This window comes from Phalangium opilio, unplaced genomic scaffold (assembly GCF_054372755.1).
Source record: "Phalangium opilio isolate 3A_F unplaced genomic scaffold, DU_Popi_V2 ptg000209l_1, whole genome shotgun sequence".
Classification (NCBI taxonomy): domain Eukaryota; kingdom Metazoa; phylum Arthropoda; class Arachnida; order Opiliones; family Phalangiidae; genus Phalangium; species Phalangium opilio.
The window spans coordinates 10,629,700-10,654,979 of NW_028324217.1; the positions used below are offsets into that span (position 1 = coordinate 10,629,700).

At 38.1% G+C, this 25,280-nt stretch overlaps 2 protein-coding genes and 1 long non-coding RNA gene across 3 annotated transcripts; 2 read left to right on the forward strand and 1 right to left on the reverse strand.

Annotated features, from left to right (window-relative positions):
- The first annotated feature begins 1,837 nt into the window (after window positions 1-1,837).
- On the forward strand, window positions 1,838-4,534 carry LOC149619102 (uncharacterized). The gene is made up of 3 exons (XM_089854137.1): window positions 1,838-3,468; window positions 3,534-3,707; window positions 3,776-4,534. Exons 1-3 carry the CDS (start codon window positions 3,409-3,411, stop codon window positions 4,097-4,099), a joined length of 558 nt encoding a protein of 185 aa, XP_089710263.1. The 5' UTR covers window positions 1,838-3,408; the 3' UTR covers window positions 4,100-4,534.
- On the forward strand, window positions 4,385-10,430 carry LOC149619103 (uncharacterized). The gene is made up of 5 exons (XM_089854566.1): window positions 4,385-4,490; window positions 4,565-4,759; window positions 8,567-8,679; window positions 8,773-9,091; window positions 9,158-10,430. The coding sequence occupies exons 1-5, from the start codon at window positions 4,385-4,387 to the stop codon at window positions 9,613-9,615; spliced, it is 1,191 nt and encodes a 396-aa protein (XP_089710692.1). The 3' UTR covers window positions 9,616-10,430.
- Window positions 10,431-17,226: 6,796 nt separating this feature from the next.
- Window positions 17,227-18,626, reverse strand: LOC149619104 (uncharacterized). The gene is made up of 2 exons (XR_016375217.1): window positions 18,335-18,626; window positions 17,227-18,247 (listed from the first exon to the last, which is right to left on the reverse strand). It is a non-coding gene; the product is annotated as an uncharacterized LOC149619104 (long non-coding RNA).
- Window positions 18,627-25,280: the final 6,654 nt, after the last annotated feature.

Sequence of the window (25,280 nt, forward strand, 5' to 3'; positions counted from 1 at the left end):
ACCTCGCGCCGGCCATCATCTATGAAGTATTTTTACAGGCTAGAAACGGTACCGTTCCTCCCGAACAGCGAGGCAGAGAGGTGAAAATAAAAACACTAGTGTCGCGTAGTGAGAAAAATGTGCTTTTCTTACAATCGTATCATGGTTGTATCTTATGCAGCGGCTTCTCACTTGCGCGAAATACAGTTGAATCCCACTGTTTCTAGGAAACGTCAGATTATCTTGGCAGTGGAGATTTATCACAGTTCTCTCTCGAGAGGAAAATTTTTTCTCTTCGCGACTAGCTCGCGTCTGGAGGGGGAAAAAATTCACGCCTCTTCACTCTTGCCAAGTTCTTTTTTCGGGTTTTCTCTTCATAGATGATGTCCACGGTACTAACCATTATTGAAGTGAACTTCGTGTAAGGTAATAGATTTCTGATTCTATTCAAAGTTCCCAGCCCCTTTCCATAAGTGAGTGGGAGTGTCTCCGGGCTGCGCTGCCTTGGGGCAATTAGACAATGGGTACAAGTGCAAATAAGGGGAAAAGTTTTGTGGATGGAAGAAGTATTCGTGTTGTGTTGGATCTCGCGTTAGGTTTTCACCCAGGAAAACTCGAGGGGTAAATCACTCTTTGGAAAGGTGTACACAGTATACACATTACACTTGGTAATACAATGTTATTTACTAATACTCGCGAAAATTTGATATTATTTGGTAATGCAGAGTAAAGTGTACACCGGAATACACATTTGACTTGCCCCTCGGGAAAACTACATTTCAATACATTTGAAAACAAACTCTTTCATACCCGCAGTTATTGATTGAGAAAAGCTTAGGCGTATGACTACATAAGGTAGAAATATCTTAGAAAAGAAAGTAGTTTCAAATTCTGCGGGTTGGTTTAATTATATTTTATCGTAAATTCCGCAAGCGCCCATTTCTACAACTAGCTAATACTATGGTGCTCTCCCCTATCGGAAGAATTCCGAAACTTTTTTCTCTGACGGGGCCTTAAGGCCCCTTCTGAGAATAAAAAAACAAGCTGGTCGAAAATTCGCTCAAAAACTACTTTAACCGAAAACATATTTTCACGTCGATGATCGTTATAAAAAGCTATAAGAATTTTACCCAATGAAGAAAACAAATGTCTCTTTCGTATAAAACAATCGACTCGCGATTTAATGGGTTAGTTGTTTTATAAATTAATTATAAAGTGTACAAACTTGAAAAGTTTCCGTTGGAAACATATCCTACGGAAGTAATACTATTTTAACAGGGAAAGTGTCTTAATTTGAAATATATTTCGAGCTAGGGCCTCTGAAAGTTATAGATTTCTAGCGTTAAAACTTATAAACTTAACAGGCATTTAATTGTAATTCCGAATCTATTTTAGTTTGAGCACGCATGGATGTTTTAGGCCTATATTTTCGAAACTTCAAAATATCTTTAATCATCGCAAGGGTCAGTGACAAATTTGAAAGTTAAGCTCCAAAGTGAAAAAAGGCGCTTGAGGGATGGAAAATTCTTCAAAAATAACGAAGTCAACTTATTTATTTTAACAAAACCGTGGGCAACATCATCGGATTCTCATTTACACCAAAAGGGTAATGTATCTCAGGATGAGCCAGAAGAGCATGATAATCAAAGAGAATCAGAACTCATGAAAAGGCTAGAAAGAAAATGATTTAAGCTTATCGCTACTGCATTGAAACAACATGAATGCTCTTCTCTGAATTTATCTATTTTTGACGACATGAAATTAACTTTTTAATATATTACGCTGTATCGAGTCTTATACAACTGAATATTCATTTTTTTATGTCCCTGAAATAATTAGCCCTGGGCCCCATGACGCCTTAAGACGGCCCTGGTAATTCGAGGTGTTTTTATTTTGCTTTTTTGTCCGTAGAACATTATTTTTTCTTCCGATCCTCTTGAGAACCTCATATCCCATAGAAAATGCTTTTGTTCATTATATATCATTTTCAAAAAAAATTTAAGTTAAAAACTTATTGAGTTAAATCCAACGTAATACAAATTCTATTCAAGAACTGATGTTGCCTGTCAGCGCAATGATACCAAAGACCTTTTCTTTGAAAAGTATAAAGTTAGCCCTGTTACGCACTTTCTTTCCTACTGAAAGGAAATAAGGTTTCAAGTTGTATGATCTTTTCCCCCTCAATTAAAAGAAGTTCAGGCGTTCGCCGTTGTCATAAAAACGTCGCTGACCCACAAATGACGTCAAGAAAAAAAAATAAAGGGGGCTAGTTTCAAAATCAGTGGCATCCGTCGGCCTCTGTTACCAATTATGACACCCCTTAACACCTCCAGCCTAATGGGTCCGCGGCACAACAAAGATTCATCGACAAGTCGTAAAAGCTATTGCCGTCTCCCCAGCCCGTCTATAGCCAATGTATACCAATTCTATAGGGTTTTCACATTATATATCACTCCACCGTATTATAACACCCTATGCAGTTTCTGACTTTTTTTCGTCGAAATATGTTCAAGACAACGGGGTGAAATACGAATATCAATAGATAGACCTACATCTTTTCAAGCTCAGAGGCTCACTATTATTTTTGAAACGAACTGCATGCATCGCTTGTCTGTTTATTTTCGAAAAACTTTTCGCTAAAACATAAAAATGGGTAATAGCAAAGGAGCTCTGCGAAATAAGAAGGCTAAAACTAAACGCGCTAAAACGCATAGAAAACTTTTCGCCGAGAGAAAACAATTAGAACTCGAAGAACCGCTTGACCCCCAATTTTCTAGTAAAAACAAAATCACTTCCCCAATACATTTCGTGTCCACATCGACACAGACATGTTACAACTGTTGCAAAACGATTTCTGATTGCGTGTCGTGTTCAGTGATTAGTGATGATTTAGATAATTCAGGCGCGATCCGCTTCGTCGGTCAAAATTCATCAAGAATTCATAGCACGCCAAAATCATCAGCGAAAAGCTTGGCGAGGAGGAGAAATTTCATCGTAAGTAATTAAAATAAATTTAAATGTAGGCAAGGCTTGTAAAACTAATTAAATTTTTTAGACCAGAAAATAATGATCTCGAAAACTACCAGTTAGTCATAGGTAGCCCTTGCAAAGACAATGAAAAGTCAATTATTAAAGGATATAGAATAGTTGAAATAGATTTTTTTTTAAATTGGTGTCTCAAGCTATTTCGATCATCGGTTGATTTGCACTCTGGGGTATTTTGATTTAGTAGAAGAAAAGAGACGTGACATTCAAAGCACATTCGTGTTCGAAGGCCGAACTTGAAAAAAACGATTTTTAAAAACATCCGAATCGCCGAATGAAAAAACTATATCCACCCGAAAGAAAACTGACATAAATTCAAAAGCCGTGTGGGCCACTCTTTCAGTTGGTAACGGATACTCCCAACTTGACGAATGGTTTGGAATAATGGACATTCCATCCATGACTTGGAATAAGTTTTCTGGTCAAGAACGCTTCCTCGAAAAGGTACTAATTCTTACTCCACGCATTGGTTAATTTTAAATTGAAAAACCATTCGTATAATTGCCAAGTATTGGGAAGAATCTTTACTTCGTTCCATGACCGAAGCTGGGAACGACGAAAGGGAGCTAGCTCTTGCCCAAAACCACGTAGACGATGATGGTGTTCCATTTATAACGGTTTATCTTGATGGTGGTTTGTGCAAAAGAAGTTACGGTCATAACTACAACGCCGCCTCTGGCGTGGTAATAATTAAAATACTACAATTAAGAGTAATACTTGCATCATATTTAATCATTTATAAATTTGAAAGGCTTGTATTATTGGACGAGCGACGAAAAAGCTTCTGTTTCTAGGCATACGTAATAAATATTGCTATGCCTGCGCCTTATCTGCCAACAGAAATGAGACGCCTAAAGAACACCTTTGCTATCGAAACTGGGACAAATCTTCCTCAGCTATGGAAGCCGACATCGTAGTTGAACGGTTTAAATGTAGCGAGGCTATGCACGGTGTTCGGTACCTAAAATTTATAGCTGATGGTGACTCTAGCGGTCAGTGTCGAATAATCGAAAAAGTGCCTTACGGGCGCAAAGTGCAAAAACTGGAGTGTGCCAACCACGCGGTGAAAAATTAAACTAAGGCACTGCACAAAATTAGCCTCAACACAAAGCTTCCTTGCAATGGTAGAAAAAGGTTGAGAGGTAAAATACACAAGCTAACAGCTGCCGCACGGGGAACAATCACGCACAACTCAAAAGGCGATTCGTCTGTGGCTAACTTACGTCATGACCTACATAATGGACCGGCACACGTATTTGGCGATCATGCTAAATGTCGTCCCTATTTCTGTCAAGGTGACAAAGAAGGAGAAGAAAACATTTTACCCGAGTTAAAGAAGAACGGGATATTCCCGTTTATAATGGCGTCGGTCGATTCCTTGACCGCGAAGGCTGACCGCCTATACGCCAACGAGACGAGCAATCGAGCTGAGCTATTTATGAGCATCCTAGCCAAAATTAACTCGGGTAAAAGAATTAACTTTTCTCAAAAAGGAAGCTACCAAAGAAGATCGTTGCTATCTGGACTCACTACCAGAAAGGTTCTTCATGGCACGGAAATCCGTGGAAGAACGCTATGGGAAAGAGTCCTGGAGCTCATTTCAAAACCTTCATGGAGAAGAGAAAAAGAAAGAGAGAAGTTGACAGAAAAAAAGAAGACATTCCAAAAGAGAAACGCAGAAAAGTGATGGCCACTCTACTACCAATTGAAAAAGACTACACTCTAAGAAATTGGAGTGAGATTTAACACCTTTATAAGTACTTTATATGGGTCCAAATTTGACACCGTTACAGGTGTACATTTACACCCCTGAAAGGGTTTAATAACACTTATTTGAGCAATTGGTGGCAAAGATAAGTATAAAATTGTGCAACAGAGGTGCAGTTTAACACCTTTTTAACTCTTATATCGCATTGAAAGTGAATTTTTACTCTCATATTAGTGTTGTGCAACTCCTTAAAGGGTGCGGCATAGCACCTTTCAGAGTGTCGCGTAACACCTTTAAGAGTGTCGCGTAACACCTTTAAGAGTGGGAGATTATTTGGTAGGATAATAGTAGAAATTCTAGTACTTTTCCTAGACTTAAGAGCAAAACCGATGACGTAAAAAACACTATAGTAGCTTCATTTTGACCACTCATGAGGCATAACTCAAATATCGAGTATGGTATTCCTGTTTAATCAAATTTTGATTATCCGCCATTCCGCAGTATTATTAGCAATCAATGCTATATTCATAGCAGGGTTCCATCTTGAGAGAACTTCATCACCTATAGGGAGGAAAGTTCTCACATGCAGAACTATACCTCTTTAAGCGAGGGTTGTTGCATATAAAGTCATTTAAACGGGTTTATAAACTTCTGAAAAAGGCAGAAAGTTTTCAATTCGTACAATTGCATAGGGTATTAAATTAGTTTTGGAGGCTATAATATTCAAGCAGTAGATATAGACGTTCTTGTTAAATTTAATAATCTCTTTTCACTAAGAGTTTTTCGAGCACCAGAAACGCGTTTAATCTAATTTGCACTACAGATTTTACAAAAAAAAATCCATTTAGTACTCTAATTTTTCTCAAATTAATGATAAAACATGTCACAAAAGCAAGTGCCCCACTTTGGCCAGTACTGTGAGGCCAGTACCTAACCTAGTCTCGTTTTTTAAGAGTATCGCTTAACACCTGTAAGAGTGTCGCCTAACACGTTTAGCATAGTTTTATGAAGGTACAACACCGCCAGATTACCAATTTCTTTGTTAATTTTATTTAAAGGATAAAACTGTTTTCTTTCATGAATATCATCTTTAAAAAAAGGTTTAACAAGTACGTTTTTCAAGAATTTTTTACTGTTTGTATTGACTTTAATATTAAAACATTAATGAACAAGTTGGGAAAACCAAAATATTACCTCTCCGAGTCAAGACGACTACTTACAAACTTATTTACCCAGATATGGAAATGTTTATGAAATATTAAATCAGTATACAAAGCATAGCAAATATACTGTAAATCAGACGACATTTTACATCCAATAATGATATACTTGTACACATTAAAATCATCCGATGGGGGAAAAACGGGAAATGAAGAGATAAAACTTTGGAGGGATATTACCTTTACGTGTTTGTAAAGGCCCAATTTTCTACTCCTCAACTGTATGCCCTCTATGTTCAAAGCCATATTCACAACAGGGTTGCCATGTAAACACTATCCTCTCGTTTCATCTCAACGATTTTCTTAGTTTGTCAACATGACTGTTAACGTTACATAACACCAAAGCTTATTTGTAGCTACACACACTGAAAGTAAATGCGTACCATAAAAAGCATGAAAACACGAAGCTATTATCCGATTACGATCAGACCTTTCACTGGTCTGGGACTCTGGGCTGCGTTCAGCAGAGCTCACCAAAAAAGACGGCGGATTTTGGAAATGTTTACCGGTGAAGTCTGTCGTCATAGCTTTTCTCCGGTCATCGGCGTTTTATAAATGACGCTAGCGCAATAAAGCGTGCAAGGTACCAAGGCTTAACAAAAATTGTATGATAACATATTTATAGAGATAGATAACAACTTTTATAATTAAAATTAGAAACTAACATATCTCTTAAAATTCTCGCGTGATCAACTGGTTTCACGCCAATTAAATAGTTATAGTCCCACAAAGCTATTTGTATTAATTCCTCCATGGTTTTTTCGCCAAGCTGAGAACTATGCGTTTTACGTCACGTTATCCAAAGAGCCGACTATTTCCTTTGAAGACCGCGCTAGCTCAGCGCTAAGCACCGTGACGTCAAAATTCAAAAACAAAATCCCGTTATGTAGGACACTGCTCACAGCGCTGGGCTCTGCTGAACGCGGCCCAGATTTCCACCATGATTATATAATCTAAGCCTAATTATTTAAAAGTGTATTTAACTTTCGGCTCACTCTGAACCGTTAATGTCTCTGCATTACAGAAACGAAAACCAAACGTTTACGTTTTGGTTCACTAGGCCTATTGACAAATAAAAGTTCATTTGACCAATATAGTAGCGTTGTGCTTGTATTCACTTTAGAAAGGATTATCCTATAAACAGATGTAGCATAGCTTAAGTAATATAGAAACATCCATTTTAAATAATAATATTAAAAAAATCTTTGGAATATCAAAATGAAATAGAGCTTTAAAGCTACAAAAGTACTAAGTACATCATAATTACGAAAAATATTTCCACATATTCACTTTATACTAAGGATAAAGGGAATATTATGGTTCTGTAGGATTCCTTTACACATCAAAACAAAACGAACTTCTAACGCAGCGCACTACTGTAACAACGGACGGACACACACAGACAAAAACATAGACTGCTTTTTAACTCTTTCCGTATTAATTTTGAATTGAGAAACAAGACTATCTTAAATATTAAAATAAATATAATTAATATTTAATATTTTCTTCGTTAGTTATTCGCCTTATTGAACGTTACATCGTTTTAAAAAAGAACAATTAAACATTCTTGAAAGACTTGACTAATATTGGCGTTTGAAATGAAGCATACGCCGGTTGCTTTGCCTTACTCAAATAGGTAGTATATAAGGGTGTCGAACTACAGCTAAAAGCAAGAACAACCGCAATTGCGAAAACCTTTGGTGGACAACCCACCCTAGGGAGGCTAGACGTTTCTCGTAACCCTAGCTGATCGCCGCGAATGTCTTAAACCCAACGATGACGATGGAGTAGAAGCCAGGTGTGCAGACTGGTGTCCATGTGGGATGGACAAAAACCAAGACCAGAAGATGGTGGTGTAGAAGCCAGGTGTACAGACTGGTGTCCAAGTGGGATGGACAAAGACGAGAAGATGGTGGTGATTAGAAGCCAGTATGTACAGACTGGTGTCCAAGTGGAATGGACGAAGACCAGAAGATGGTGGTGATTAGAAGTCCGTATGTACAGACCGGTGTCCAAGTGGAATGGACGAAGACCAGAAGATGGTGGTGATTATAAGCCAGTATGTATAGACCGGTGTCCATGTGGGATAGACGAAGACCAAAAGATGGTGGTGATTAGAAGCTAGTATGTACAGACTGGTGTCCAAGTGGAATGGACGAGGACCAGAAGATAATGGTGATTAGAAGCCAGTATGTACAGTTTGGTGTCCGTGTGGAATGGACAAAGACCAGAAGATGGTGGTGTGAGAACTCAAGTAGAGGAGCTATTTCCGTGACTGTGAATGCAGTTCGGAAATGGCGAACACGTTTGCTCCGATTTGGAAATTGCGAACGCGGTCACGTGGGTGTAACAACAGACACACAAACACACACACAAACAAACAGACACACACGATCGTTACAGAACCTCTCCGTGACATACGTCACTCGGAGAGGTAAAAATAAATGAAAGACCTTATTCAAGAAACCAGCAGTATTATAATTTTTCATGTTCAATTTCGAACGGTGTTTTAATAGTGGTATTTTACACCGAATTTACACTTTAAATTGGCCTCTAAAAACTCAAGGTAATAAAACACTCTTATGGGTGTTTTTACGGTGTTTACACCGTTTAGACACCTTTTTAACACTTCCATTTCTTAGAGTGTATGGACCTAAAGCGGATACGGTGCCATTAACTCTGGACCAGTTTGAGGCAAAGAAAGCCAGTAGACTGGAGAATTTTCAGGTAGGTCAATTTGGTCAACAATGACCCTAAAGCTTTGGTGGCGTATATGTTTCACGTAAATGTAATATTTCATGTATATTACGTATTCTACAGGTTACAATTTCTGAACAAATTGAAATCGAAAAGATATCCCGCGGTCAACACGCAAACCCCGTCTATGTCGCGCACAGAAAGCATCGCCTTACTGCCTCCACTTTCGGCCTTTGCATGAAACGTAAAGCGACCACATCGTGTCACAACCTTGTCAAGAGCATACTGTATAAGCAAACGTTTTCATCAGAGTGTACGGAATACGGAAAAACCAACGAAACTGTGGCAATTAGATGTTTCATGGACAAAACGGGCTATTTTGTTAGGCCAAGCGGTCTGTACGTTGACTTGAAACACGGATACCTAGCAGCGAGTCCTGATGGTATGTTAATTTTTAGGGAATATTTGTTGGTCAGCGGGTTTTTAAAAATATGTCTCGGTTTTACAGGTGTCATAGACGATGAACAAGCTTTGGTTGAAGTGAAAACGGCACCATCAGCAATAGGCCTAAACTTAACTGAGGCCATAAAAAACAAAAAAATAAAATTTTTAAACCTAACAACCGATGAGGACGGTAAAACCAACAATACACTGAAGAGATCACACGCCTATTTTTATCAAATTCAGGGGCAGTTAAATATCGCTGATAAAAACAAGTGTTTCTTCGTTGTGTACATAGACGAAAATAACCCAATTTTTGTGGAAGAGATAGAGAGAGATGGGCATTTATGGCAAAACGTAATGCTTCCTAAACTTTGTGCTTTTTTTAACGATTGCATTTTGCCTGAAATTCTGGACCCACAAATTCCGAAAGGTCAGATTTGTAAAGATCCGCTTTACATAATCGAGGCCCATAATAAACTGAAACTAAAGAAAGAAGCCTCTAAAAGTGATACTAAGTTGTGAAGTGAAATATCGGGTGTGACGTTTACCTAGACGCGGCTCGAATAATACACATTGAATTATTTTTATTTATATATTACTGAAACTTGCTCAACTTCAAGTTAGGATCTGCAACTATACAAAATTATATTATTTCGTTAGAATCACAGATCGGTGAATCAGCGAAAGTAGTGCTTCAATTTCTCTCTTCCCATATCGTCTAAACATGCAGGATCCTCTATAGTAATTTAGCTTCTCGTTTATTGTGGTAAAACTACTTTCGCTACTCTTGAAAATTAGGAGGAAGAAAGACACTGAATCTATTGATGTTTAGATAAGGCTCCGACGAGCGGGACAACCGGACAAAAGGTGGCCGTGCCCTAGGGGTATGGGGTTTTTAAGAGCTCCCTTTTTATTACTATTCTCTCCCACTCCCTTCTTCTTCGCGAAAGTGAACTGCAAGGACTACATAGTATATCAAGTAAAACTGTATATTCCTTGGTAAAAACCTCAAGGTCTTCGACGGAGTACCCAAACTCAGAAGGGGCCTTAAGAAAGCGAGATTTTTCCGCAATCGGGAAAATCCGTTGAAGGGTCGAGCTGCCCGCCCATTACGCGTCAAAAGAGGAACGACCAAGAGTTCATTTTAGAGATAACATCTATTAGACTCTTGGTCGGCAGTAATTCGTATTGTATCGTTTATTTTCCAAAATTTCGTATTTCTACTTTGAGTTAGAAAGATTTAAAACAAAACTTTATAATCTATACGAATGTGCAGTTAAAATGCATTTAGGCATACTAATCTCGAAAAAAAAAGAAAAATAAAATATGGAAAAATAGGCGTCTAATTAGAAGGTTAATTATTTTTCCTCCAATTTAAAGCTCCGGTGTACTGGGGACAAATCATTCTACAGGCGCTCATAGGAAATACATAGGATTGAAAACGCCTACAAGAGGGCTATAAGTTTTAAAAACATTATCCCTAATTAAGGTTCCAGAAATTATTTTTTTTTATTTTTCAAAATTTATAAAAGCCATAGGCTGGAATTGAAATCTATAACACGAAGCTGTAAACGTTTCACGGGGATTATCGAACTTTTCCGTGGATAGGAAAAAGCTACGATTGACAAGCTCAATCCGCCCATCCCATAGAAAACGGGTCATTGCCAGTTCAAGATAAACTCTTTGGCGCCAGTAATTCCCCGAGAAAGATCGAAAGGGACCTGTTCTCTCTAGAAGGTTAGGTATTTTGGCGCGAAGCGAATAACAGCGTCATCAAGGCGAGGTGGATGGCTTCCAACTAGATTGTCAAAAGAATAAAAGAATGGTGCATTTTTTGGGGGATTTCTAGAAAGAGCAAGAAATTTTGCTTGACAATAGACACTAGAAAATGGCGGGAAAACTCGGCAAAATAAAATTATAAGCAAAGTTTCTTCTGTAAGAAATTTTCTCCAAACATTTAAGGCGATTTTCAACATATTTATAGTTTCTATAAAATTACATCCTTCAATTAGTAGTCCTTATTAACTCATAATAATTTACCATAACCATCAAACGATGAAAACCTTCATGTCAATTAAAACTTTCAATTGGTTTTCATTTCGTATTTGTCATAAATTTAATTCTGCAGTGTACTGATGGAAAACCCTTAGACAGGCGTTCATAGGAAATACATTTTCATTGAATGTAGTTTCAGCGCGTTGTTTCTCTCGTAGGAATTTACCTTTCATAGATTGACTAACTAAAGTTTATAGAAAAAAAATAATAACTTAATTATTGTATAAGTAAAGATTAATAAACTCCCAGTTTCTTTTTCTTCTACGTGACAGAACCGAGGGAGTAACCACTCCCAAATTTAATTAAGACATTTTCGTTGATCTGGGAGAGCTACCTATTTTTATGTTATCCGAGGTAGGCATATGGGCTTAATTTAATATAGGTGTGTGTGTGATTTCAGTGTGCAAGATTTCAATACATTTGATTTGGAAACCTTTAATTTTTCCTCAAAAAGTAAATATGGCCCTTAAAACAGCCTTTCAAGAACAGTTTAAGAACCTCTTTTTTGGAGGAAAAATTTGCGGAATTCTTTTAATGCTCTCTCCACTTCCCCTATCTTCGTCCCCCCCCCCATCCTCTAACCCATATATCGGCTTATATTTGTAGCTGACCAATCATACGGCTAGTTGAAGTACCTTACTCTTTCTTCGGAGATGCGGACGGAAACCTAGTCGCCTCGTGAGGAAACTAGGCGATGAGATTCATTTAGCACTTTCGAATCTTTGAGAATGGCTGCCTTTTTCGTGCATCCTCTGAGTAAAATTCAAGCTGACGTTTTTTTCATTGAGCGGAGAGTCTTTCGCACGATTAAAGTCATCTCGATCACTGGATTGTGTAATATGACTTTGGAAGAAGTAATGGCTTCTGACCTAAAAAAGATCTATTGCGCTTATCGTGATGATCTAGTGCCATTAGATACTAATGCTTGCACACCCGCATGAAGAAATTTGGGAGGGGGTGGTCATTCAAAGAATTTTCGAGCATTCTGGTGGTCATCATAATTACGATTCTGAAACGACGACTACTCCTGATAATTCGTTATTTGGAGTAGACATCACTCCAGCAACGGAGTTACAATTGCCGAAAAAAGATAGAAAATCGACTGATTTGCAATCATTTTTGGATGAGATGAATTACGATTCTGAAACGATGACTACTCCTGATAATTCTTTATTTGGAGTAGACATCATTCCAGCAACGGAGTTACAGTTACAAACTAATCATTCAGAATCTGTAGATTCTTCAGATGACGAAGGTAGCCCACCAAAAAAAAGAAGGCCGAATCTTCCTACGTTCCAGAATCTTTAGCGTTAGATTCTCAATGTCTAACTTTGGTTGAACCCAAATCTGGATATCCAGAACTACCAGACGATATGTCTTTTACCCTGAATTCGCAAAAGCATTTGCTTGGATTTTAAGATTCGATCGACAGCCCTGGACATGACATTTTAAACTGTATACCAAAAAAGGCCCTTTAAAGGACCACCCTAAATATTGCTTAAGGTTTCGCCTCAAAGTGTATTGTTACAATTGGTAGTTACATTACGTCATAGCATAAAGCGTGATTGATAGAAGTACAGTTCATAATGTTACGTGTGTTTGTGTTTTGTATGTGGTGGTTGAATACATTAAAATATATATTTTTTAGCTAGGTAGCGCAAGAAAGTATTGTACCCAATCGGTGGGCCATATTGAGTTAGAAAACGTGAGTACATATTTAGTTATAATGCACTCCCACCCCAACCACACCTAGCAAATACGAAAATCCCAACTTGCGTGACTTGTTTAGCATCTAGGGAGCGTTTCCCGCGTTTTTACCTCGACCAAACTCGTTGGCTTTACAAAATTGGAGGGGTAGGCGCGGGGGAAGAATTGGGAACCTCGGGACGAGGTCCGAAAGTTAAGGCAGGAACTCAGACTATTAAGGGCAAACACCGCAAACCCGAAAATAAGGGATGCTGAGGTCCAGGTGGACTGGGATTCTTTCGCCGAAGTAAGGGAGGAAAGGGAGCAAAAGGAGAAAGAGAGGCTGGAACGGGCCCTTATCCGAAAAATTTTTTTTTATTTTGGCCGTTATTGTCCCCCGAAGCCAAAAATGGGAGTCCATTACATAGACTAATTTTGGTTTCAAAAACAGAAAATTAGGTCAAAAGCACGCAGTCCTGGACATTTTAAACTGTATACCAAAAAAAGGCCCTTTTAAGGGCCACCCAAAATATTGCTTAAGGTTTCGCCTCAAAATGTATTGTTACAATTGTTAGTTACGTGTCAAGTTAGGCCTAAATACAAACTGTCTATTACCGGATTCATAAATTAGCCAATAAGTTTTCTTGGTTCGAAAATTACGACAAAGACCGACTTATTTCTATAGACAAAATAATTTAAAGCATCATATTTTTGTAGAAAAGGTTCCTGAAGCTCCGGATTGTTATTTTGCGATTTTCGACAACTTACAACCCAGTCATATTGCCAGGCCTAAGGTGAGATGAGCTTGTTATTAATTTTGCGACAAAAGTTTTAATTGACCTGAAGTTTTTTGACTTTTTTCATTCTTCGAACGTTATGTTAAATAATTATGAGTTAATAAGGGCTACTAATCGAACGATTTAATTTTATAGATACTGTAAAAGTGTTTAAAATCTTTGTTATAAGTAATAAAAATTAAATTTCGGAGTGGTTACTCCCTCGGTTCTGTCACGTAGAAGAAAAAGAAACTGGGAGTTTAATAATCTTTACTTATACAATAATTAAGTTATTGTTTTTTTCTTTAAAATTTAGTTAGTCAATCCATGAAAGGCAAATTCCTACGAGAGAAACAACGCGCTGAAACTACATTCAATGAAAATGTATTTCCTATGAACGCCTGTCTAAGGGTTTTCCATCAGTACACTGCAGAATTAAATTTATGACAAATACGAAATGAAAACCAATTGAAAGTTTTAATTGACATGAAGTTTTTCATCGTTTGATGGTTATGGTAAATTATTATGAGTTAATAAGGACTACTAATTGAAGGATGTAATTTTATAGAAACTATAAATATGTTTAAAATCGCCTTAAATGTTTGGAGAAAATTTCTTACAGAAGAAACTTTGCTTATAATTTTATTTTGCCGAGTTTTCCCGCCATTTTCTAGTGTCTATTGTCAAGCAAACTTTCCCGCTCTTTCTAGAAATCCCCCAAAAAATGCACCATTCTTTTATTCTTTTGACAATCTAGTTGGAAGCCATCCACCTCGCCTTGATGACGCTGTTATTCGCTTCGCGCCAAAATACCTAACCTTCTAGAGAGAACAGGTCCCTTTTGAATTTTCTCGGGGAATTACTGGCGCCAAAGAGTTTATCCTGAACTGGCAATGACCCGTTTTCTATGGGATGGGCGGATTGAGCTTGTCAATCGTAGCTTTTTCCTATCCACGGAAAAGTTCGATAATCCCCGTGAAACGTTTACAGCTTCGTGTTATAGATTTCAATTCCAGCCTATGGCTTTTATAAATTTTGAAAAATAAAAAAAAAATAATTTCAGGAACCTTAATTAGGGATAATGTTTTTAAAACTTATAGCCCTCTTGTAGGCGTTTTCAATCCTATGTATTTCCTATGAGCGCCTGTAGAATGATTTGCCCCCAGTACACCGGAGCTTTAAATTGGAGGAAAAAATAATTAACCTTCTAATTAAACGCCTATTTTTCCATATTTTATTTTTTTCTTTCTTTTTCGAGATTAGTATGCCTAAATGCATTTTAACTGCACATTCGTATAGATTATAAAGTTTTGTTTTAAATCTTTCTAACTCAAAGTAGAAATACGAAATTTTGGAAAATAAACGACACAATACGAATTACTGCTCTGACGGGCAAAAATACACAAACGTTTGTAGAATTATTTCGCGCAAAATTACAAGTAGGCATAAAATTAATTAATTGCACTATAAAATAAAATGTGTAGTGAACCCACAGTACTTTTGTCTTCCCACCCTTTTTGAATGAACCTATATATTGTTATTACAAAATGTTTTGCATTTTGTGTATTGGTTTCTATTAAAATGATTTTAGGCTTATGTAAAGGGAAGATTTGGTGGTTAAGAAATGGAACCACAAAGCTTTCCTCGATGTTATCATGAACTAAACCGCAATGCTCACTGAGAAGCCCTGGGAAGGTTAGAGACATGGATTCGGTTGGAAAATAGCAGTAATCCACGTCGTCACTGGCACACTCTCTCGCATCTCTCAGATTTTCCGTCACTGGCACACTCTCTCGCATCTCTCAGATTTTCCATCCTTCTTATTGTAGCCTTTTTAAATCTTCGCAGTTTTATTAAGACTTTAATTTCCACAACAGTCCTAGAACTGTTTCCAAACAGCTTTTTTAAAAGCTAAAATTCGAGTTAAACTTGAATTCGTTTTAAGTTTTGCGTTTTTTAACATTTTTAAAACCTTAACTTTTTGCGAAAGTGCGTGCATTCGGTCTCGGTTAATTTTCAAGTTTTTTTTTAACTTGAACTTTTTTGTGAAAGTGCGTGTACTCGGTTTAATATTCAAGTTCTTTTTTAACTTGAACTTTTTTTGCGAAAGTGCGTGAACTCGGTTTAATATTCAAGTTTTATTTAAACTTGAACTTTTTTCGAAAGCGCGCAAACGCCTCTTTTTGGACCACCAGATTAGAAGGTAAGCTCATTTCCGAATTTTTTATTCAATTACATACTTTAAAATATGGTTTTGAATTTTTTAAGTGGTTATCCCCATGACTATATTCCGTATAATTTATTTAACCTTAAATTTTTGATCCAATATACGCCATATACGAGGGGCTATCCACTTTCAATATGTTTTGGGAATTCATTAGTGCTTATCTAACAGACTGTATTCCATATTATTTATTTAAGTTTCTCTACGCTATATATGAGGGGCTATCCTACTTTCAATATGTTATGGAAAATCATTAGTGGTTATCTCCCAGACTGTATTTATATGTTAAGTTTAACCCTCCTTAAATTTTTGATACAATCTACGCCATATACGAGGGGTCTGCAAATTGCCGAATTTTCACGCGCCTCCCGCTCGGGCACATGAGCGCAAAACGCGTGAAAACCATTCAGTGGGCATCGGGCTTTAGACTATGATTTATTTCACCCAAAATACGCGAAAACCAAAGATTATCTACCCTCAAGATGCTTTGAAATTTCTTTAAAGGAGGGTGAAATGGAAAATTAAGTGATTTTTAGCGATTATTGTATTATTATAAAACCAATATGCATAGCGAAACATCCATACAATAATTCCGAATTATTTTAAAATTCAATATAGTTTGAGATTCCATGGATAATTTGAAATTTGCTCGCCCTGCCTTTTTGATAACAAAATTCCCCTGGTTTGCTCCATGGCCAAAGAAATTTAGCACCAGATTTGATAAGAACTGCGCGTGATGTAACAGTCGTGGCGCGAGATATAGAGCGTGCCAAGAGAATTTTGTTAACCAGAAGGCAGGGAGATTGGTCGGAGGCGCAAATTTCATATGCTCCATGAAATCTCAAACTAATTTGAATTTTAACAATGGATCTTTCAAAATGATCTTATTACGAATTGATAAACAATCACTTGATTTTCTTTTCGCCATCCCTGTAAGGGCTTTTGCAATATCCATGATGGGTTTGAACGAAAAGCTTAAAGAATATGAGGTCAAAACAAATATTTTAACAAGTTTGAGATATTAAAGGTTTTTTTGGGGTCTACTATAAGTCCGTGAATTGTTATTAAGCTATTCTAAAACAAAATGCTGATTCGACGATATTTCTTCCGATTCTTCGGAATCTATACGCGATATACGAGGGGCTATCCACTTTCAGGTTGTTTTGGAAATTCATTAGTGGTTATCTCCCAGACTATATTCCATATTATTTATTTAACCTTCCTTATTTTTGAACCAATACGAGGGGCTATCCACTTCCAGGATGTTTTGGAAATTCTTTAGTGGTTATCTCCTTGTCTATATGCTAGGTTCGTTCGAGGGGCCAGTAATTTAGCGTTATTCGATATATTTTTCATTATCTAAAGAAAGGTCTTGTATTTTATTTAGTTTCAATGGCTTCAACTTCAAGTCACGACGATTCTGAAGTTTGGCCATTAAAATCCAAGGCCAATCTTGAATTTCGTGATGTTGCGGTTAGCATGATTGCAAAAGATAATAATAACGGCTTTTATTTTGGAGAAGTCCTTTCAGATAAATCTGGTTTACAAAGGTGTCCATTAAAATTTAAATTAACTCAAGACTAAAATAAAATAAAAAATAGTTTTTTAAAAATTTAGTCAACTCTTTTTTAAATTGGGTTATCGAGTCCATATCTTTTAGATATTGGGGCAAATTATTCCATAGAGTTATACCACGAAATTTTGCACTTTTTTTCCGGAGTGATGTTTGAAGGTCTTCCACGTGGAAATTATTATTGCTGGATCTGGTTGAGTAATTATGCATTTCCGTTTGCTTAGTAAAGAAGTCATTCATATAGGTAGGCGTTTTCCCCTTATTGATCTGATACATTAGTTTCAGAAGGTTATTTTTATAAAGTTCTGTTAGTGATAACCAACCCAATTCATTGCGAGATTCTGATGCGGAGGAACGTTTTTTCTTTTTTGTCGTAAAGCGAGAGCCATTATTCTGCACAACTTGTAGTTGGTTTAGTTTGGTCAGATTTGCTGAATTATAGAAAATATCTCCATGTCATTATCGGCTGGATCAGGGCCTTGTATAATAAATTGAGAGTGTCTGTATCTAGTGACGTATGAAGAGGACGTAAGACTCCCATTCTTCCATTTACTTTTTTAGTTATATAATCAATGTTTGGGCTCCATGAAAGAGTATCGTCTATTAAGATACCCAAATATTTATAATGGGAGACTCGTTTGATGAGTGTATTTGCCAATATTTCACAGCACCCCGAATCCAGGGATCTTCCATTGGGACAGAATATCATAAATTCCGTCTTATTTTCATTCAGAGTAAGGTTTCTACTATTAAGCGCTTCTTTTAGTAACTTCACTTCTTTACTCATGACAGACATCAGTTCAGCTATGCTTGTCGCCGAGTTTATGAGGGCCGCATCATCTGCGTATTCATTTGACACGCTGTGCTCAAGTTTTTGATTTACATCACTGGTATATGTATTGAAAAGCATTGGACCGAGAATGCTACCTTGGGGGACTCCTTTGGTTACATTACACGGCTCAGAATTTTCCTACCGGAAAGATATGACTGAAACCATCGCAGAGATTCTTCCGATAAGTTTTTGCTTTTGAGAATATATAAAAGGATATTATGGTCCACCGTGTCAAACGCTTTACTAAGGTCGGCAAAAACTACTCCCACGTAGTGTCCATTACTAAGCCGAAAGATTATGGTTTCTAATAAATAAAAGATGCTAGTTATCGTTGAGTGGCCTGGGCGAAATCCAGATTGCAGTTTGTATAGTGAGTTATTTCTCGTATAGAAGTCGTTGTAGAATTACAACTTTATCCACCACTAGATGGCAATCCCTTCTCTACTCTTCTGTATTGTTTGCAATGTTTTCTGTCACATGTTTTTAGTTTTGTTTTACTTCTGTATTATAATCTCTCTCAGTTGCTGCGCAATAAATATAGATACGGTATAAATAAGAGCTACGCTCTGTGTCATTCTTTTAGTTTAAGACACCCCTGATATTTCCAATAGGTTATGGGCCTAGGATGCTTTAATAAACGTTAAATAAAGTAAAGGACAGTGAATTAATTTATATTAATTGTCGTTTGAACGTTGCTGGGTGTGGTTTGGTATATGTGTGTATCAATACTGTTCAAATCAAACAACTAAAACTAAAGAATAACGAACAATGGCGGATGCAACAAAAGTCCAGTTTGCAAAGCTGAATAACTCCAATTATCAGGTTTGGAAATTTAAAATGGAAATGTTTCTAATAAAAGAGGATCTATGGCATGTGATTGATGAAGCCCCTCCAGAACCGTTAACCACGGTTTGGTCGAAACAAGATAGGAAAGCAAGGGCTACAATAGGCTTGTTTGTTGAGGATAACCAGCTTATGCACATTCGTGATAAAACAACAGCGAAGATAGTGTGGGAAGCACTACGACTCTACCATGAGAAAAGTACACTATGTAGCAAAGTGTTTCTCTTAAAGGCACTATGTCGAAGTCAACTGACCGAGACTGGAAATATGGAACAACATCTGGAAAAAATGTTGGATATTGTAGATCGTTTAAGTAGCTTGGGCGAAACATTAAAAACAAACCTCGTAGTTGCTTTGTTACTTTGCAGTCTGCCTGAAAGCTACGAAACTCTCATAATTGCTTTGGAAACACGAGATGAAAGCGCCTTAACATTGGAACTAGTAAAAGGAAAGCTAATTGATGAGTATAAACGCCGTGAAGGATTGGCAGGTAAAACCGATGTCACTGACACACAAACAGCATTAAAAATGTATAAAAGTAACACTACGTCCGGAGGCTCGCGACGCAGTACATGTTGGGAATGTGGAAAAATGGGTCATTCTAAGAAAGACTGTTGGCATTTGAAAGAGAAAAATCCAAAAACTAAACATTCCGGGAAACAGAAAGCGAGTGTTGCTAAACAAGCTAGTGATGAACAAGGTTTTACGTCCTTCAAGATCACGAGACGACCCAAGGGTAACGCCTGGTATGTGGATTCAGGCGCTACGTGTCATATGACAAATGACAGAGACTTTTTCACAACATTGGATGAAACCTTTCAAGACAAAGTTTACGCAGCCGATGGTGGTTATCTACAGGCGACAGGAAAAGGTACGGGGCAGCTAAAATGCATTGGTGAAAGTGACAAGATCACTACAGCAATGGTCAAAGACGTATTATTTGTACCACAACTTGCTGGTAGTCTGCTGTCAGTGCGTCAACTGGTGAAAAATGGGTTGAATGTGGTATTTGATGCCGAGAATTGCAAGATTATTCAAGCTGATGGATCAGTTGTTGCAAAAGCAAGCAATGAGGGCGATCTATATAAATTAGAGCAACCAACGGAAGCTTTGTTGGTTCACAATGTAGCATTGAGAAACTGCATTCATCTGTGGCATCGAAGGCTGGGCCATCGTGACCCTAAAGCGGTGGAAACCCTAGTAACTAAGCAACTAGGTGACGGTATAAAAATAGACAAATGCGATAAAGTGACCATTTGTGACGCATGCCTTGAAGGGAAAATGGCGCGATTGCCGTTCCCGGAATCGCAAAACAGGTCTAAAGAAACTCTTGACCTGATTCACACGGATTTGTGTGGTCCAATGCAAACGGTAACGCCGAGTGGGAAAAGGTACATGCTTACATTGATCGATGACAAAAGTCGATACACTATCGTGTCACTCCTCAAGAGTAAAGATGAAGTGGCTGAACATATTCGTGGTTTCGTTCGCCTTTGTGAAACACAATACAACCGGAAACCTAAGAAATTTCGTTCAGACCGTGGCGGTGAATACGTCAACAAAGAGATGAAAACTTTTCTCAGCCAGGAAGGCATAGCATGGGAACTCACTACTGCCTATACTCCGCAACAGAACGGGGTTGCTGAGCGGAAAAATCGTACCCTAACGGAGATGGCCCGATGCATGCTCACAGCAGCAAAGTTACCAAATAAATATTGGGGTGAAGCAGTAAACACAGCCTGCTACTTACAAAACAGGTTACCTAGCAGGGCGGTTGATAAAACACCATACGAGCATTGGTATGGTACGAAACCTGAGCTAAGCCATATTCGCACCTTTGGTTGTACGGTGTTTGCTCATATCCCTGATGAAAAACGTCGAAAACTCGACAGAAAAGCGATTAAATTAACCTTCATGGGGTATGAAGTTGGTTCAAAAGCATACAGAATGGTAAATACTGAAACCGACGTCATCACAATTAGTAGAGATGTCAAATTTGTTGAAGAACAATGTCTTTCACACGACAAAGCAACATGTGAGGAGGAGTACTTACTGCCGCCAAACACTACCATGCATGATCAAGAAAATATTGCACATGAAGAAGTGGACCCCGAAACCGACGGGAAGGGAGAGAATTCGAGTGAAATTATAGAGGCTAACAACCAAGACGTAAGACGATCTTCAAGGTCTAACAAAGGGCAGGCCTCAGAGAGATTGATTGAAGTCATGATTGCGAAGAAGGAGAATGAAACTAACGATCCGTCTAGCATTGATGAAGCACTCACGAGTCCTAACAAATGTGAGTGGATAGCCGCTATGACGGAGGAGAAGAAATCACTTGAAGACATGAACACATGGATACTTACAGAGCTCCCATCAAATAAAAAGGCCATTGGCTGCAAATGGCTTTTCAAAACAAAGAGAGACGCGAACGGAAACATAAGCCGGTATAAGGCTCGCCTCGTCGCGCAAGGTTTCTCACAGAAGTTTGGGTCCGACTATGATGAAGTGTTTGCTCCAGTGGGGAAACATTCAACGTTCCGAGCTCTATTGGCAGTTGCTGGTCATAAACGATTAAAAGTATGTCATTATGACATCAAGACGGCATTTCTAAACAGCAACTTAGATGAAGACATTTACATGACTCAACCGCAGGGTATCGAGACACCAGAGACTGAACATTTGGTTTGTAAACTACTGAAAAGTCTTTATGGCTTAAAACAGTCAGCTAGAATGTGGAATGAAGAACTTAACAAGATACTGGAAGCGGACGGGTTTAAGAGAGGGACTGCAGACCCTTGTCTCTACTCAAAGAGAGTACGAAACGAATGGTGTTATCTGTTCGTGTATGTTGATGATATCATAGCACTAGGGACAGAAGCGTTCCTTGCTGACTGTTCACAGTTACTCGAAGGTGAATTCGAAGTCACAAATCTCGGAGAGCTAAAGTTATATCTTGGTCAAGAAATCGAACGCGATTCTGACGGTATTTTCAGTATCCACCAGTCGGGTTACATATCACGCATCACGAAACGTTTTGGTATGCAAGATGCCAAACCAGCTAAAACCCCGATGGATGTAGGTTACATGAAAAACACAGAACAAGATGACACGGATGAGATGTCAGATAAGGACGTCTATCGTCAAGCAATAGGATGTCTCCTATATCTTGCAACCTGCACACGACCCGACATAGCAGCTACAGTGTCAATTCTCAGTCAGAAGATCTCAAAACCATCTACCAAAGATTGGAGCGCAGTAAAGCGCGTTCTTCGCTATTTGAAAGGAACACAAAACATGAAGCTTAAACTCGGAACCACCAACGCGGATTGGGGAGTTCTCATTGGATATGCGGATGCCAATTGGGCCAGTGATACAACTGACCGAAAATCCAATACTGGATTCATATTTCAATGGTTAGGCGGATCAATAAGCTGGGCAAGTCGCAAACAAACCCTGGTTGCACTTTCGTCAACCGAGGCTGAGTATGTGGCGCTTGCAGAGGCATGTCGTGAAGCACTTTGGCTTCAGAAACTATTAAAGGATCTAAACGTAAAGGAAGTGGATATCAGGATTTATGAAGACAACCAAAGCTGTCTCAAAATGGTGAAAAATGAAGGCATAACCCAACGCACCAAACATATTGATACACGACATCATTTCATAAAGGATTTACAAAGCGTGATTCAGTTCGCATACTGCCCAACTGAAGCAATGTTAGCTGATCTGCTGACAAAACCGCTTGAAAAAGTAAAAACTCAAGAACTATCATCTCTGATGGGACTCTATACTTCACTGCTAGCAAAGGGATGATAGCATTGTGCATGTATAAACGTTGAGAGAGGGTGTAGAATTACAACTTTATCCACCACTAGATGGCAATCCCTTCTCTACTCTTCTGTATTGTTTGCAATGTTTTCTGTCACATGTTTTTAGTTTTGTTTTACTTCTGTATTATAATCTCTCTCAGTTGCTGCGCAATAAATATAGATACGGTATAAATAAGAGCTACGCTCTGTGTCATTCTTTTAGTTTAAGACACCCCTGATATTTCCAATAGTCGTATAGTTGTACCAATGCAAAGTGTTCAATACTTTTCGAGAGACATGGTAGTACAGACACAGGCCTATAGTTCCCCATATCAGCGTGGTCTCCTTTTTTATATATAGGAACCACTTTGGCTTTCTTCCATGACTCGGAAACTTGGAGGTCGCAAAAGAGGAGTTAATTATCTTTGTCAGAAACGGTGCGATTATCCCGGCCAGTGCTCTGATTAGCTCAGGGTGACCACAACAAAGCCTTGAAAAAAATATAGGAAAATAGGAAATTTACAATCGTTTTATAGGAAATTATAGGAGATGTTTCATTAAAAAAATCGGAAAATATAGGATATTTGCCATTGAAAAAATAGAAAAATATAGGATATTTGCCATTGAAAAAATAGGAAAATATAGGTTTCAAATGATTTGGAATTAGTAAGACATGATTTTCAACACAAACTGAAACAGTATTAAACAGTTCAATTTAAAAAGATTAAATAAAATTCGATAGCCAGATACCTCATGGAAATGACGGAATACTAAACTCAGGGCCCGATTAAGCAATTTTGCACACGGGGGCCGAGATAATTTGCGCCCTTTAAGTCGGAAAAAAAGGAACAGCAAATGTTGCTGAGGGGGAATAGTTAAACTCAATGCGCCCGCAACAAGCCTTGCGCCCGGGGCTAGCACCCCCTCGCCCCCCTTTAATCCGGCCCTGACTATAACATACTCAAAGGGCATCTCCCTATCTCTGGAACAACCAGAGTTACGAGCCTCCAAAGTAGTGTAATGCTATTGCTATGGAGTGGGCATGTTAGTGAACACTTTCCTCAATAACTTGGCTCCTGTTTACTCGATGCCCAAGTTTTTTGTATGGCATTGGTTGGATGGGGGGGGGGCAAATAGGACTATAACATAATCAATGGACATCCCCGTATCTCTAGTAGAACCAGAGTTATGAGCCTCCAAATTTTTGGTGCAATGCTATTCCTATGGATGGTATGTTTTTGACCATTGTTCTCAATTACTCGGCCCCTTTATACTCGATCCCCAACTTTTTTGTATGGTTAGATGGGGAACTCAATGCGCCCCCAACAAGCCTTGTGCCCCCACCCACGGCCTCCCCTTTAATCCGACCCTGACTAAACTAAAACTAAAAACACGATCTGAAGCAAACGACAAGTTTCTTAACTCTATTTTTTGCCGTTTCCCCATAACATTTTCCATGGAGTAATTTTATCGGAGTGAGAATCATGTTCCTTAAAAGTGCCTTACATTGCAGCTAAGTTTCCTAAATTATTGCTCCATGGTGGCAGGCTAGCAGCATTAAACAAGCTAAACGTTAGCTTGTATTATTAATCCTTGGTGGCAGAAATGTAAAACTCATTCATGTCTGTCACACTTCAAATTTTTAAATGACATCTACTAAAACTAGGGTTCGAAAATTACGGTAATTTTGGAAAATGGTAAATTACGCCGTAATTTACCGCGTAAATTACCGTTCATGGTAATTTACGAAAAATCAAAAATTAAATTATATTGATCGTTTTTAAGCTAAATAATGAAAAATATCACTTGAACACAGCTATTCTTTTTATAGCATAGTATCTTACATTATTTAAACACCGAGTTTTGATGTTTGCAGCTCAGAATACTTTCGAACAGCAACATCCACTTTCTTCTTCTTACCAATTTAGCGAAATATTGCTATTTCACGTTTTTAGAACAAAATTCTAGAGAAGGTCCAATACCAGTTTAAACCGATACCGATGTACCGGCTTAGACAAATTTCTGTGCCGATATTGGTATCGGTATGGGCCCATCTCTAGAAATTTCTAACAACTACTGCTTTCCAGCTGAAGCAAACGAACTCGACAACAAGAATAGACGGAGAAATACAAATTTCATTTCCTTAATCAAATTTTTCCCACGCTTGCCGTTCGACCTTTTATGACTTACTCATGTCTCATGGGAAGAAATAAGAGTGCATGCACGGGTAGAGCAAAATATGGAGCTTTTAGACCATTTTCTAAGTGAAGGAAATGTAATCCGGTGGTAAATTACCATTGTGGTAATTTACCAGCGTAAATTACCACGGTAATTACCCTGGTAATTACCGTTTTCGTAATTTACCCGAGAAAATCGTAAATTACAGTTA

Bases quoted from the DNA above. Each gene is read 5' to 3' on its own strand.
- LOC149619102 (XM_089854137.1), top strand. From the start codon at position 3,409: ATGGACATTCCATCCATGACTTGGAATAAGTTTTCTGGTCAAGAACGC. The intron at 3,469-3,533 runs GTACTAATTCTT...ATAATTGCCAAG, and splicing joins AAGAACGCTTCCTCGAAAAG to TATTGGGAAGAATCTTTACT. The intron at 3,708-3,775 runs GTAATAATTAAA...TAAATTTGAAAG, and splicing joins ACAACGCCGCCTCTGGCGTG to GCTTGTATTATTGGACGAGC.
- LOC149619103 (XM_089854566.1), top strand. From the start codon at position 4,385: ATGGCGTCGGTCGATTCCTTGACCGCGAAGGCTGACCGCCTATACGCC. The intron at 4,491-4,564 runs GTAAAAGAATTA...ACTACCAGAAAG, and splicing joins CCTAGCCAAAATTAACTCGG to GTTCTTCATGGCACGGAAAT. The intron at 8,680-8,772 runs GTAGGTCAATTT...CGTATTCTACAG, and splicing joins GTAGACTGGAGAATTTTCAG to GTTACAATTTCTGAACAAAT.